General features: G+C 37.8%; 1 protein-coding gene across 1 annotated transcript in view; it reads left to right on the top strand.

Annotated features, from left to right (window-relative positions):
• The window catches only part of lrrtm4l1 (leucine rich repeat transmembrane neuronal 4 like 1), a 58,205-nt gene that overhangs the window by 13,557 nt on the left and 29,669 nt on the right, over positions 1 to 14,979 (top strand). Inside the window, exon 2 of the mRNA XM_056466939.1 lies at positions 5,914 to 7,559. Coding sequence (XP_056322914.1) covers positions 5,914 to 7,559 — 1,646 coding nt within the window. The remainder of the gene's footprint in view (positions 1 to 5,913; positions 7,560 to 14,979) is intronic.

Genomic DNA, 14,979 nt, shown 5'->3' with positions numbered 1-14,979 from the left:
ATAGCTATATGGCTGGCTTAGAGTTTGTCTTGGAGTAGTCAATTTACTTATGATGTACTGTATGTGGGAGGAAACCCGGGGAAAACCCATGCGAGCACAAGTAGAACAAGCAAACTCCACACAGAAACACCAACTGGCTTGGTGAGGGGTCAAACCAGTGGTGTTCTTGCTGTGAGGCAACAGTGCTAACTACTAGACTGCCATGCCACCCTATCAGAAGAAGGGGAGGAGTAGCCGTGGAAGGGGAGATTCTTTCAAGACGAAGATGACTGAAGTGGAAAACTCTGGTTATTTATAGTGAGTCAGTATTCATCTGATTGGCGCAATATGTGGAGCTGATGTGGGACTAGCCATGCTCAATCATAAGCACGTGATCCTCTCGAAATTAGTTCATAAATAAACCACAAGTTGCACAGCATTTTCATTGTGGAGTGAAACTTGTATACAGTGGGGGAAAAGCATTTGACATGCCATGTTTTTTTTTTTTTTATAAAAAAAGATTCTAAAGGACCTGTTGACATAGAATTGAACCAGATTTTGGTTAAAACCCAAACAATACAAACTATAATCTGAAAAATATATAAAAATCTGAAAAAATATGTGTAATAAGAATGGAATGACACAAGGATAGTGTACTGAACCACTAATATGTATTTAATACTTATAAAAGTCTATTTTGGTGCTGGCAGCTTAACGTAGAAGTAAAGGAGTCAGTCAAGTTTACATTAATTTGTAAATTGGTTTACACTGTAAGGAAAATATATTAAACAAAGTCGATTAATGTAACGATTTTGCAGAAAATGCCATGTTTTACTATAGCTTTTAGTGCAAAGGCACTGCCATCTTGGAATATTGCTGTGTCTGACGTCATTTGGTTGGTTCTGTTCCCTCAGCTGAACAGATACAGTGGAAGTAATGGACTGAACACGAAAACTGTAAAGCCTAATTTAACCCCCAAAACATGGAGATGAAAAATGGTGACGTGTTAAATACTTGTTTCCCCCACTGTACATGCATTGTTATATACATACTGTATACTAACAATCTGATCATTTGGGGAAACATAAGTATTTTACATCACTGCTAGTATGACAAATGGGTAAATCAAATCATTGCCTGATATTGGTAATTCTTAATATCCAAATAATATTTATGCAACAACCTAAGACTCTATTCCTTTACATATTATTTAATAGGTACACATAATCAATATTATAATATAGCTTGCAGGAACAATTATAAATATCTATTCCTTGCCATATTTATTCCTTTTTTATCTAATTTGATTCAGCCTGGTAACTCACCTCAGGTTTTCTTTTTTCTATAATCGCTGTCCTTGTTAGGATGGCCTTGTTTGGAGATAACAGGGGCCAAACCATGACCCCTTGAGCTAACAATGTCTATTACTGTAGCATATCAAAACAAGCAAGCCAGTAAATCTCCTGCTTTTTCATTTGTGCACAAAGATGGGTATTTTAAGACTACATTTGTGTTGTTGTACCTATAGTTGAGTGGACAGTTGAGTGTCATTCTCGATAATCATCGTGAGGGTTAATCATCTCTGATTCATTTCTGTTCCTTGAAACTCATGGATAGTTAGGAACACCTTAGGAAACGTGGGCCTGAACATAATGCCACTTCTCAAACATATGTCCTTGTAAAGAGGGTAATAATATGTGTAATGGACTACCAGTGAAGCATAAGAATCAGTAATAGTCAACAAGTCAGTTGGAAACACAGAGAATTGCCCTGGTTGTTTTCCCCCCTGCAAAGAGCTTTAGAGTAGTAATGGTTGGTTTGAAGGTTTCTTTCCCATATATTTACTAGGAAATCTATACTGAGTCGCAGCATGTTATCAGCAACAGAAGACGATTAAATGTAATTTTGCGGTTCATTTCTTGAAATTGGTCTTGTCACCATTATGCCCATTAAAGAAACTATTGGGCTGTGCTATTGGAAGGTGTAGTGATTGATATTTTTCCTCTAGCTTTCCTCTGAAATTTCCTTAACAGCACTAGTAGGATTAGTTCAGTGAAATTGATGACTCTGTGGTTTTCTGTGTATGATTGGATGGCCTCTTTTCTTTTTTTTAACAGTAGACAATGAGTTCATCGTACACCCAGTGCAGATCTTCAACCGCACGGTTATACATTAGGACTTCGATCAATTTTCTTGTCTTTGTTCTGCATTTTGCTGTATTCTTTTTCCTGGCCAAGAAAACTCCAGTTGCACTTAAAAATCTATGGGATGCAAAAGATTGTAATGGAATTGTCCATTTTGCATCATCTTTTCTGGCATGGATAACATAGTATGAAACACACTTTAAATAGCGGAGGTAATAGCTGCAGAGTAATTACGTTTGATGTAATGATTCAGCTTTAAATTGACTAATCAATTTCCGCGGAACAGTATAAAATATGGTTTTAAAGATATTGCCGGACATTAATCACATCTTAAAGTTGATTAGCGAATAGGTGATAATTACTAAGCTTTAAAAATGGTTCCTACTAAATTAATCCAAATGACTCCCCAGAGACTTTTATGCAATTCTACTCAGATTCAGAAGAGAGTGCCAAAACTGAAACAACAGATTTAAAGAGCTGTGTTGTATGTCAAAAACACTCTAAATGCTGGGTGTTATGTTATTCAATAATATATGTGTACTGCAGATGTCATGGCAGCTGGATGCTTTTTTGAGACTCCTCTAGAACATGAGATGTATTTTAAGTCAGAGTCATATTGAATATGAAAATGAGATCTCTCATCTTCCGAGACGGATGTCAGCAGAAAACCAATCAGAGGTATTGGCGCTGTGTATGCTGATCTTGACAAGGAGTGGGAAGGTTTTATTTCATGAAGTGATCTATTGCCTTACGTGGAGGGATGAATAAAACACATTCCAATCATACAGTAAGCCAATTCTGTAAAAAGTAGGACAGGCAAAAATTTGAATATATTTATTGAACTCTTTGTCTGAACTCTTCATACTATATACTGTGAAATTACTGAACTTATACACAAGAGCTTGAGAAAAATGCTCCTTTTAGAAGAAAATGTCATATGGCATCATATTTATATTTTGCATCTGAAATCTTTATAGGGTTATCATTGGATATAAGGTGTAATCAATGGATCTCCATTCATTAAAGGATTTTAAATGCACAATGCAGTCACTAGTACTGCACAGTGCAAAGTGCATTTAAAATTCTTTAATCTATGGAAAGCTGTTGATTATCCCACTTATTCCACAGATATTTTTTATGTTTTAGACAATTTAAAACAATTTTTGCAATATTTGACAGCATTGTTGTCAATTACGACACGTTAGATCTTATAGCCCCTGCTTTGAATCAGCAGTCCCTGGCAGACAGAGAGGGAGCGCAAGTGTGAGAAAGAGATTGTCAGTGTACATGTAAATAAAACAAGCATGGTCCTCAACCACCGGGCCGCGGACCGGTACCAGTCTGTGGATCAACTGGTACTGGGCCGCACAAGAAATCATTAATTATTTCCATTTTATTTATTTATTATCTGAGCCTGAACGATCTTTTATTTTGAAAAATCTTATATTTTGAAAAATGACCATATTCTCTCGGTTATACATTTCGGGCACTTGAGCAGCCAAATTTAACGGACAAGTAAAATAAGTAAGAACCAGACTACTTTGGAAAGTTTTTTTTGCTAAGGGGAAAAGGCCCAGTGAAGGACCCGCAAACTGCCAAGGAATAGGTCTGCAACCCATTTGTCAAAAAATAAGGTGAACTCACCATGTCTGTGCAAGAAATAGATCAACTGCTGGAGATCGCAAATGACCGTGACCATTTAGGGGCCGTTCGCATATCGCTTTTGTAGAGTTCGTGCAAGTTCGTTATTTCCAATGGAGGGGTGTGGCTTGTGCGTCCTTCCAGACACACACAGTTGAATGAATACCACGAGCGCACCGTGAGTCACGTGACAAGAACTGACTGTTCGGCTTCATACACATTTCGGTAGACTAATTCTCTACCTCGGTTGATGGATGCCTAGCAACCTACGAATCACTCAAAAACCACCCCATTGGCTCTATAGCCTAGTGGTTAGCGTGCTGATATGTGGTGCAGTAGCACTTCAGGTTGCCCGAGTTCGGATCCCGGCTCGGGATATTTCCTGTCCTTACTCCCTCTTTCTCTCCCACTATGCTTCCTGTCTGAAATACTGTCCTATCCACTTAATAAAAAGCCAAAAATAAATCTTAAAAAAAAAAAAAAAAAAACACAACCCCAATGGTCTGTGGTAAAATTGTCAAGTGTTGACCTGTCCAGTTGGGGCCACTGCAATAACTAAATACTAAGTAACCAGTTAGCTAGCTCTTCACAAATATTATTGAGCATATTGGCTCTCTGGTGAGGACACATCAGTGTCCTTGAGATACTCAGAGGAACGAAGGCTCTAGCAACTGTCACTGAGTTACTATGGTTACTATTAAGATGTATCTAAAAGTGTGTATAAGTATAGAAATTTGCAACAATATAAAACAGCTAGGGGCGACGCAGTGGTGCAGTGCGTAGCACTGGCACCTCAAAGCTAAAAAGGTCGCTGGTTTGAGCCTCGGCTGTGTCAGTTGGCATTTCTGTGTGGAGTTTGCATGTTCTCCCTGTGTTTGCATGGGTTTCCTCCGGGTGCTCCGTTTCCCCCAGAAGTCCAAAGACATGCGCTATAGGAGAATTGGGTAAGCTAAATTGTCCATAGTGTATGAATGTGAATGAGTGTGTATGGATGTTCCCAGTGATGGGTTGCAGCTGGAAGGGCATCCGCTGCATAAACCATATGCTGGATAGGTTAGCGATTCATTCCGCTGTGGCGACCCCAGATTAATAAAGGACCCAAGCTGAAAAGAAAATGAATGAATGAAACCGCTAAATGATTGCAGATTTTTGTAAATGGCAGCATTTCAATGCTCGATGAAGTCACTTGATTACATTTAATTAGCACTAATCTCAATCAACATTGTTTGTGATTATACTTTGCTTTTCTTTTATTAGCAAATTCTGTGTAAGTGAACTAATTTCAATTTATCATGTCCTATCGTTTATTACATTTTCTAACATAATAGATCAATTATTAGAGCAAGGTATGTGCGTTTAGGGGCAATCTTGTAGCTCTTACAAAGAAAGGATGATCAATTATGGTTGTCATTCTAATACCTTCCATTCTAAATATAACAGCAAAAATAACATTTGGTATATTCAGGTATGAATGGTCAGTATGGCTGCTATTGCCATTCTAGTAGTTACAAAAGGTTCTCAAGGGCCATGGAGTTTATAGAATAGCATGAAATTTTAAAAGGACTATCTATTCCAGACATTGAAAATCAGGGAGTTGTATACTGTATATTTGTGTCCAAATAATGGAATATAAGGGTTTTTGCTTGTGATTTAGTGTTTTATTCCACTGTGGCGGCCCCTGATAAATCAGGGTCTAAGCTGAAGGATAGTGAGTGAGTGAGTGTTTGCCATTTTCAATTGTACTTTCTCTTTAGCAAACTGCATTTTTTCAGTGTCATTTAATTCCTTTCTTCTTCAACAATCCCGTAAGTCAAATACTGTCACCAGGCTGTTAAAATACTGTCTGTGACTGTTATTTTTTTGCCCGCTTAGTGCTCATCATAACAATGGAAATTCAGCTTTGTAGTAAGTGAAAGTCTAAGAGCTTGGTGTGTGGCTTAGAGTAGGAACCCTGCATAATTCTAAAGTGAAACTGATGTCAAAATAATTAATGACCACAAAAATACTGTAGGCGCACACAAAATATTATAGGTGTGGTTAGAAGCAAAATTTAATCAAATGTACCCTGATAAGAAAGTATTTTATTATAGAAAATGTGTCTTTAAATTAAACATGATAAGCTGACCTTGTATTCTTTTTTTTTCTGCAGGTTCTTTTGCGTGTGACATGAGATTAGCAGGCCTCCTCCTGCTTCAAGCCTCCTCTCTCCTGCTGTTCAGTTCTGGGGAACGAATGTGCCCCTATAGCTGTCATTGTGAAGGAAAGATTGTCCACTGTGAGTCGTCTGCCTTCCAGGACGTCCCAGAAAATATTTCAGTTAGTTGCCAAGGTCTGTCTCTGCGCTACAATGACCTGCACACAATGCTCCCTTACCAGTTTGCCCATCTTAACCAGTTGCTTTGGCTTTACCTGGACCACAATCAAATCATGTTCGTGGATAGCCGTGCTTTCCAGGGGGTGCGGCGATTGAAGGAGTTGATCTTGAGCTCGAACAGGATTTCACAGCTCCACAATGTCACATTCCATGGAGTACCTAACCTTCGCAGCCTCGATCTGTCCTACAACAAGTTGCAGGAGTTGCAGCCTGGCCAGTTTTATGGTCTTCGAAAACTGCAGAACCTGCACTTGCGCTCCAATGGGCTTACGGCAATCCCCATCCGGGCCTTTCTGGAGTGCAGAAGCTTGGAGTTTCTAGACTTGGGCTATAATCGGCTTCGGGTTCTAACTCGGACAGCATTCCTAGGTTTGTCTCGACTTATGGAACTCCACCTGGAACACAATCAGTTTTCACGAATCAACTTCTTTCTCTTTCCACGCCTTGCTAACCTTCGAGCCCTCTACCTACAGTGGAACCGTATTCGAGCTGTCAACCAAGGCCTTCCTTGGAGCTGGTATACCCTGCAAAAGCTTGACATTTCTGGCAACGAGATACAGGTACTAGATCCTGTAGTGTTTCAATGCCTTCCCAATCTTCAGGTTCTCAACTTGGAGTCTAACAAACTGGCCAATGTCTCTCAGGAAGTTGTGGCTGCCTGGATCTCCCTAACAACCATTAGCCTTGCAGGCAATATGTGGGATTGTGGTCCAGGCATTTGTCCTCTTGTTGTCTGGCTCAAGAATTTCAGAGGCACCAAGGACACCAATATAATCTGCAGCAGTCCTAAAAACCTTCAAGGGGAGAAGGTCATTGAGGCTTCAAAGAACTACATTGACTGTGATGATTATGAAATTACCGCTCAATCACCTTTGTATCTGCAGACCTTTGATCCAAATTACGACCTTGCTCTTGAACCAACTGAACCAACAATGGCTCCTACCACACCGCCACCACCCCTGCCATCCCCTGCCTCAGAGGCACCTTTTCCTCCTCCCCAGCCTCGCCCACCTCATCGCCCCACCTTTCCCAGTCGCACAAACACAGATCCCAGAGACTCCCATCAACGGACACCTTCATCTTTTGACAGCTCATTCGTGACACCAGTTCCTGAGCAAGACAACGTGTCATTTCACAAAGTGGTTATGGGTGGTGTGGCACTATTCTTCTCAGTGTCCCTTGTTTTGTCAGTAATATATGTCTCCTGGAAACGTTACCCTGGAGCCACTCGGCTGTTGCAGCAGAGTTCTGTGGGCCGAAAGCGAAGGAAAAAAAGTCAGGAGCCAGAGCAGAACCTGAGCTCCCAGCTCCAGGAATATTACATGAGCTACAACCCCGCCGCCACACCAGAAGCCTTGGAGGTGCTGGGAAATGGAACAGGTACCTGCACCTGCACCATATCCGGCTCCCGGGAATGTGAGGTATGACATGTGAAAGAAGCCTAAAATCAAATCACATCAAAACAAATGAACGCCTCAGGAAATAGAGGTAAATTCTTTATTGTGCATGGTGCAAATATTCATCAGAGCAAGATTAAGCACCCTTGACTCCTTAGGTAGTTCATAATGCCCTAAGGGCATGGCATATAAAGGGAATTGCCTACATTTTTTGGCTCCACAATTTTATTGATAGACATGTTGTCTAGCAAGGCACCTACAGTACATGGCCAATTTATGGTTGATACCCTTACAGAAAAAGAAATATAAGCTTCACAAGGTTCACATGTGCAGTCACGTCTTAAAAACATTAAAAATAAAAATAAACTTTCCAAACCCAATTTTCACTTATGTTTCACTTTTCATAGGTGATCCACTTGTGTTCTAAATACTCCACATTTGACTGTAACAAGTGAATGTAAATATGAAACTTGTGTGTTTTTTTCTGTAAGGTTACTGATAATTATTATATTTAAAGCTAGATACTATTAGGTTGGCCAATATTAGGGACACTTAAATGTGCAAAATGACAAATAAATCATAATAAACATGGAATTTTTTAACTTATCACACAGATATTTATAACATTAAACCATCAAATTTAAGATTTAATACTAATATGATTAAATATATGTACTGTGGTACATCCCTAATGTTATTAAATCTAAACAGTAAACCAGGAGTCAATGGTTCCTTTACCAAAAAGCACTGCCCTGCCACACGCATCTGCATCTTGATTTCGGCCTCCTTAATTTTTGTTTCACTTTGTGAAAGGCTTATTCACTTTTTACCCTAATGATTCTTATTAGTATTCTTTGTGTTTGTAACACTGATATTTAGTTGAGATATAAAATGAAAACCTCAGATTTTTGGATGATCTTTTAAACAGTTAGAACCCAGCCTGTTTCATTTGTAATGTGTTTGCATAATTTAGTTTCTAAAAGTAAAGCTGGAATAACTTTTTAAAAAGACATCTGTCGATAATTAAAATTGCAGAGAGAGCTAATGATATATTGATTGTCATAACCCATTAGAGCATGCAAAATGATTCTTTCCTCACTCTCTAATGCCATGTGCTTAAAAGCATCTAGCTCTCAAAGCTGCTTTTTATTTTAGATTCTTTGGAAGATTTCAAATGCTACATTTCCATTTTTTTTATTTTAAATGTCCTTCAATGACAGTAACTGTCATTCAATCAGTTATGTCTCTTTTAATCACATTTGAATTACATAGTTGATGACAGCCAGGGAAATAGTATATGGGGGGCAAATGTTCAGTCTTAGACATAAAGTAACGATGCTGTTTTTAAGAGTCATGCAAAATCCCATGATGCATCTCTACTTCAGCTCAGCCAGGAATAGTCAGTAAAAATCTGTAAAATCTTGACTTTCGTCTTCTGTGCTTTGATGTTGTAAAGTGCATCTCACCGCATAGAGATAAATCTTATCAATGGCTGTGCACCAGGCATGTTTGAACAAAAGGTTTATTTGCACTTAAAAGAGAAGCTGTATATGACTGGGAAACATAAATACTCAGCTGCAAGTAATCTACTTATTCAAATTAGCTAATGGAAGTAACCAAATATCTGTGAAAAGAAAAGCAATTAAATGTCTCTCTAAATATTTAGCTTGAGCAATGAACTTCAGACAAGGAACATACAGCATAGAATTAACTATGAGGTATGCTAAAAATACAATACCACATATGCTAATGCAAGTTTCCTTTAAATTGGTGTTTCAGAATTTTGCTCATGATTTACAGATTATATAAAACAACACCTCTATAACAAGATTTTCGGTGACATGGCAGGTTCATTTGCAACTTGTCAGTGCTCTTGGTGTTACCTCAAGAAGAGGCTTTATATGCTGCATTGTGAGAAAGTACGATAACGTGTTATTGTTCTCGCAAGGAAATTTGACTATTGCATTAGCTGGACTTTTTTATAGACATATGCAGCAGAGCAAGATGCACAGCTTGATATCAGCAGGGAAAGAAGTAACTCCATAGAGCCTGATGAGATATGGGTGGTTTTCATGATTTCTGAGAACCTGGATAGCATTGCCTTTAGCCATTACCCGCAGGGGACTGAGGTTTGGTTTTAGACTGAGGCACTTTTCTTGAGCCTTATTGTGGCACCTCCTGCTTAGGTGCTGCAGGCCCTTTCGAATAGACTTCCTGTTTGCTGCCCACTCTAGTTTATTGACCGGTTGGACCCCAGGTAGGCCTATACCTCCCCAGGGTCTTCCCCATTTATGGTGACATGGGTACAAGGAGTTATTTTCTCACCTGAAGTTACCTGACCATTTCTTAGAAGAAGGCTTAGAAGAAGATTTTGAATAGGTTCCCATGGAGCTTTTCATATCAGGATTTTCACCTGCTGATAAACAAGAATTTCCTTAGTGAGTGTATAATTTTTTTTTTCTTGGTCCACCAATAAAATGTGACAGACATAGAAATGTATAGAGCTAGATGTCCAGAAAAACGTATTAAAGAATAACGAGCTGTTTGTAGCAATGTTCGCATTCATACTTTTTCTACATTTTTGCAGGGGTTACTTCACCATTATGTTGTTCCAGACACATTCGGATTCCATTAATCTTTTTAAGACGTATACTCTATGAGTTTATATACCAGAAATACAGTGTTGGAAAGCTACTTAAAATGTAGTAAGCTAAGCTATTAGCTACTTTACTTAAAATGTAGCTGAACTAAACTAAAAGCTACCCTCTGGGAAATGTAGCAAGTTGAGCTTAAAGCTAAGCTATTTTTGCAATTTTCTTTTAAATCGAAGCAACTTAAATCCAAGTCAATCGTATCTTAGTGATCAATAAAACTGTCAATGAAACATATGAGGCATAATTGTTCGCAAACAAAAACAAATTATAGTATATAACAACAAAAACCGAGCTGCACGGTGGCACAGTGGGTAGCACGTTCGCTTCACAGCAAGATGGTCGCTGGTTTGTGCCTCGGCTGAGTCAGTTGGCATTTCTGTGTGGAGTTTGCATGTTCTCCCCGTGTTCGTGTGGGTTTCCTCTGGACTGTGGGGGGAAATCGGAGCAGCCAAAGACATGGGGTACAGGTGAATTGGGTAAGCTAAATTGTCTGTAGTGTATGCGTGTGAATGAGAGTGTATGGGTGTTTCCCAGTGATGGGTGGCAGCTGGAAGAGCGTCCACTGTGTAAAACATATGTTGGATAAGTTGGCGGTTTATTCCGCTGTGGCAACCCCAGATTAATAAAGGGACTAAGCCGAAAAGAAAACGAATGAATGAGTAAACCCGTAATTTACTGCATTTGAGTCCTCGCTCGTTTTCCCCACCCTACACCCATGACACAAATATGTGATTCAAATTTTTTCTTCATTGAGACATGTAGAATTCTTCTTTCATCAATTGCAACGTTTCTAAATTGCATTGTTTGTCATTTATCTTACCATTTTTTTTTTCTTTTTTTTCTATTGTTTCCTATTATTTTCTGTAAAGTTGCTTTTGGCATGTCCACAATAAATGTATATAAGAGAATTGTTTAAAGGATTATGTGCAACATCCCTAATTTATAGACAAATTACCATGTTTGTAAACATTTAGGATGCGCGCGCAGGGAGGTGGCAGAAAAAAAACGGGAGCGCTAGCATTTACAGCAAGGAAATGAAATGAGTTATATTGATTACATATTATATATAATATTTACATAATGCTTTCAGCGTATTATAACAGCTTGTCATCCAGTGATAAGCACAGCGATTTGGCAAAATTAACGTTAAAGTGAGCGACGTTCGTCTGACAGGTCCATTTGCGACAGCACCCTCCAAATGAATATTGGATAAGATGAAATGACCAAGCATCCAGCCCCAAATATACAATCTCATTGAAGCTCCAAGTGATTTTACAAGAGAGAAGTTAAAGGCCTAGAAGAATTTCTGATGCCAACAATTTTGTTCAGTGTGGTCATGGTCAAGAAATATTGTTCCATGATTACCAGATTCAACACTATGTAGTGCTAAAAACCGAGGTCCTGCCTAGCCAAAGACAAGCAAAGAAGACGGAAATGTATTAGCGAACTGCACCTGTGCGGCAGGGTATGTGAACTTACACAGAGGTAAAGTTGGTTTTATATTCGTACATTCGGACTTTCTCCTTAATATAATTTCATATAATTAATATAATATAATTAAAAGTATAATTTGCAAACTCTAAATAGTGAAATCATATTAGCAGCCAATGACTATCAAAGTACAACATTGTTCACAGTCATATAAACAGTGTTAATGTTGTTTTCAAGTCACACTTGCAGGTTATTTCAGACCAAATATTCAAAGTGCCATGATAAACAATATAGGGAGTGTGCCACAAGTTGTCACTGAATGAGTGTGTGAATATAAAACCAACTTGAATAACTTACAATTTCACATTTCATTCTTAGCATTCAGTGTCTGCAGTTTAATAAACCATATGTAACTGTTTTTGCCGAAATCATTGCTGCGATCAAAAGAGTAATGTGTATGATTCACCATAGCGTGAACTTACTTGATATAACATGAGTACTGCAGAGTCGAGCATTTCTAATTAGGTCGTCACTTCATTCAGCTTTCTTTTAGCCAAAGAAGTCTGCAGTTGGCATTAAAGCAGTGTGGTTTATGATCATTTTTAAGTTTCCTTTTAAGTATCCTTGAATTTGGCGTCCTACCACACAACATGACATGTTTGTTGTTGCAGCCAGTCTTTTTTTGCAACTGGGGACCCGTGTGACATCATGCGTGTTGTTGGTAAGTCGTCTATTCGCTTAGGTAAGAAGAAAGCTCCACTTCAGTATCATACTTTGAGGGAAAATGTGCTTTATGCAATGGCACAATTATAGCTTGAAGATTCAGAATCAGTACTCTGTATCGGCCGATCACCATGACAAGGAATTGACAATCAGTATCGGCTGTAAATATCTTGATCAGAGCATCCATAGTGTGTATTTATATATATATATATATATATATATATATATATATATATATATATATATATATATATATATATATATATATATATGTAATATATATATATATATATATATATATATATATATATATATATATATATATATATATATATATATATATATATATATGTGTATATGTTTGTATATATATATATATATATATATATATATATATATATATATATATATATATATATATATATATATATATATATATATATATATATATGTATATATATGTATATGATAAAGCATTGATCAGAGAACAACACTGACAACACTCTGACAAGCTGGCTTGATGCACAATCTGGCTTGGCAGAACCAATGAGGGTCTCTTGTTTTGTTGTCGCTGTTGCTTTCAAATTTAGCGTTTAGATTCCAGCAGCCTTCAAATTAAATAAAAATTCTATTGGCTTTTCTTAAGGAGACAATGGTTAAGTTAAACTGGTCATCCTACAAAACACTGCATGACTGTGCAATAATTAAAAAATTATTTGTCTAATACAAATTACACCTAAATTACTTTCGTTAATTGAATACATTATTATTTCATCTCTTTTTTTTCCACCAGTTTTTGTGCTGCTTACCTTCTGTAAAACTAATATAATTACAATCCAAAACAAAGTACTTTACTTACAGGTTGGCTCATGTTGCTATTGAAGGTTGTGTTTATGTGTTGCACCATTTGTTTACTGTGTAAAATTAGAGTTTCATTTAGCCCAGCGCTTACTCATTTTATTCTCGGTACGAATAGGCCATTTATTGTGAAGGGGAATTTAATTTTAGTCTAGGTATCTTTTCAGTCAACTTCTGGAGTCTAATGGGTTCAAGATCAAAATATCTCATTATATTTGTCACTAATCTTAATGAGAGCAGGACTTTTAAAGAATATTTTTAAAGAATGAGCCTACTTAATTTAAAATGTCCTCATTCTGGTTATCAAAATGTGTGAGAAAATACATACTTTAAATACCCGTACCCATATCGCTTACCTTTCCATTCTCCGTTTCAGAAGAATCTTTAGATTTTTTTTCCTCCACTTTTGTTATTGTACCAGTTCTGGTGATGTTTAATAATACAAGAGCAGGCGTCCATTCTGCTTATGCAAGCACAGTGTTGCTATGCCGGGTTCAGAGCTTTTCATTTCAGGCCAAGCACAGTGGAGGCCGTCCCTGTGGATGCTGGTAAGACGCACTGATCATGAGCAGTACCAGTGTATCACAGTGTGTGGAGGCTTTCGGTCTGTAATGGAATCTGCAGTGGTGAGGAGGAAGTGGAGAACGAATAAAAGCAGAGGCAGCCTTTTTGGACTTGAATGAGCTTATTCATCTGCTCCTTTCCCACAGAATGCATTAGTAGGATTCAGATATGTTGGCTTTGAATTGACAGTGCATGAAAGTGAAAAATTTGGCTTAGGAACATGCTTCAAATATCTGTGCGATATATACAGTTAGGTCTATTAATATTTGGACATAGACACAATTCTAACATTTTTGGCTCTATACACCAATACAATGGATTTTAAACGAAACGACCAAGCAGACCGTCAGCTTTAATTTAAGGGTAATTACATCCAAATCAGGTAAACGCTGTAGAAATTACAACCGTTTGCATATGTGCCTCCCACTTGTTAAGTGGCCAATAGCAATTGGACAGAATAATAATCATAACTCAAACTTTTTAATACTTGGTTGCAAATCCTTTGCAGTCAATTACAGCCTGAAGTCTGGAACGCATAGACATCAACAGACGCTGGGTTTCATTCCTTGTGGTGCTCTGTCAGGCTTCTACAACAACTGTCTTCATTTCCTGCTTGTTCTTTGGGCATTTTCCCTTTCAGTTTTGTCTTCAGCATGTGAAATGCAAGCTCAATCGGATTCAAGTCAGGTGATTGACTTGGCCATTGCATATCATTCTTCTTCTTTCCCTTCAAAAACTCTTTGGTTGCTTTTGTAGTATGCTTTGGGTCATTCTCCATCTGCACTGTGAAGCACCGTCCAATGAGTTAAGTATTTGGCTTATTATGAGCAGAAAAAAATAGCCTGAAACACTTCAGAATTTATCTTGCTGCTTTTGTCAGCAGGCACATCATCAATAAAAACAACAAAACCAGTTCCATTTACAGCCATACATGTCCACGCCATGTCACTACTACCACCATGCTTCACTGCTCATGAGCAGTTCCTTTCCTTCTCCATACTCTTCTCTTCCCATCACTCTGGTACAATATGATCTTGAAACCTGTCCATAGGATGTTGGCCCAGCACTGTGAAGGCTTTTTTAGAACTTTAATCTGGCCTTGTAAATTTGTGCATTGTATACAATCAGATGCTTTTCATGGTCTTAAATAAAACGATTGGAACTTTTTGCATATTTTGACTATTTTATATATAATCAGTACAAATATTTAAACA

This window comes from Danio aesculapii, chromosome 10 (genome assembly GCF_903798145.1).
Source record: "Danio aesculapii chromosome 10, fDanAes4.1, whole genome shotgun sequence".
In the NCBI taxonomy this organism is placed as follows: Eukaryota; Metazoa; Chordata; class Actinopteri; order Cypriniformes; family Danionidae; genus Danio; species Danio aesculapii.
The sequence above is the reverse complement of the archived record's forward strand: the minus strand, read 5'-3'. Positions and strand labels throughout refer to the sequence as shown.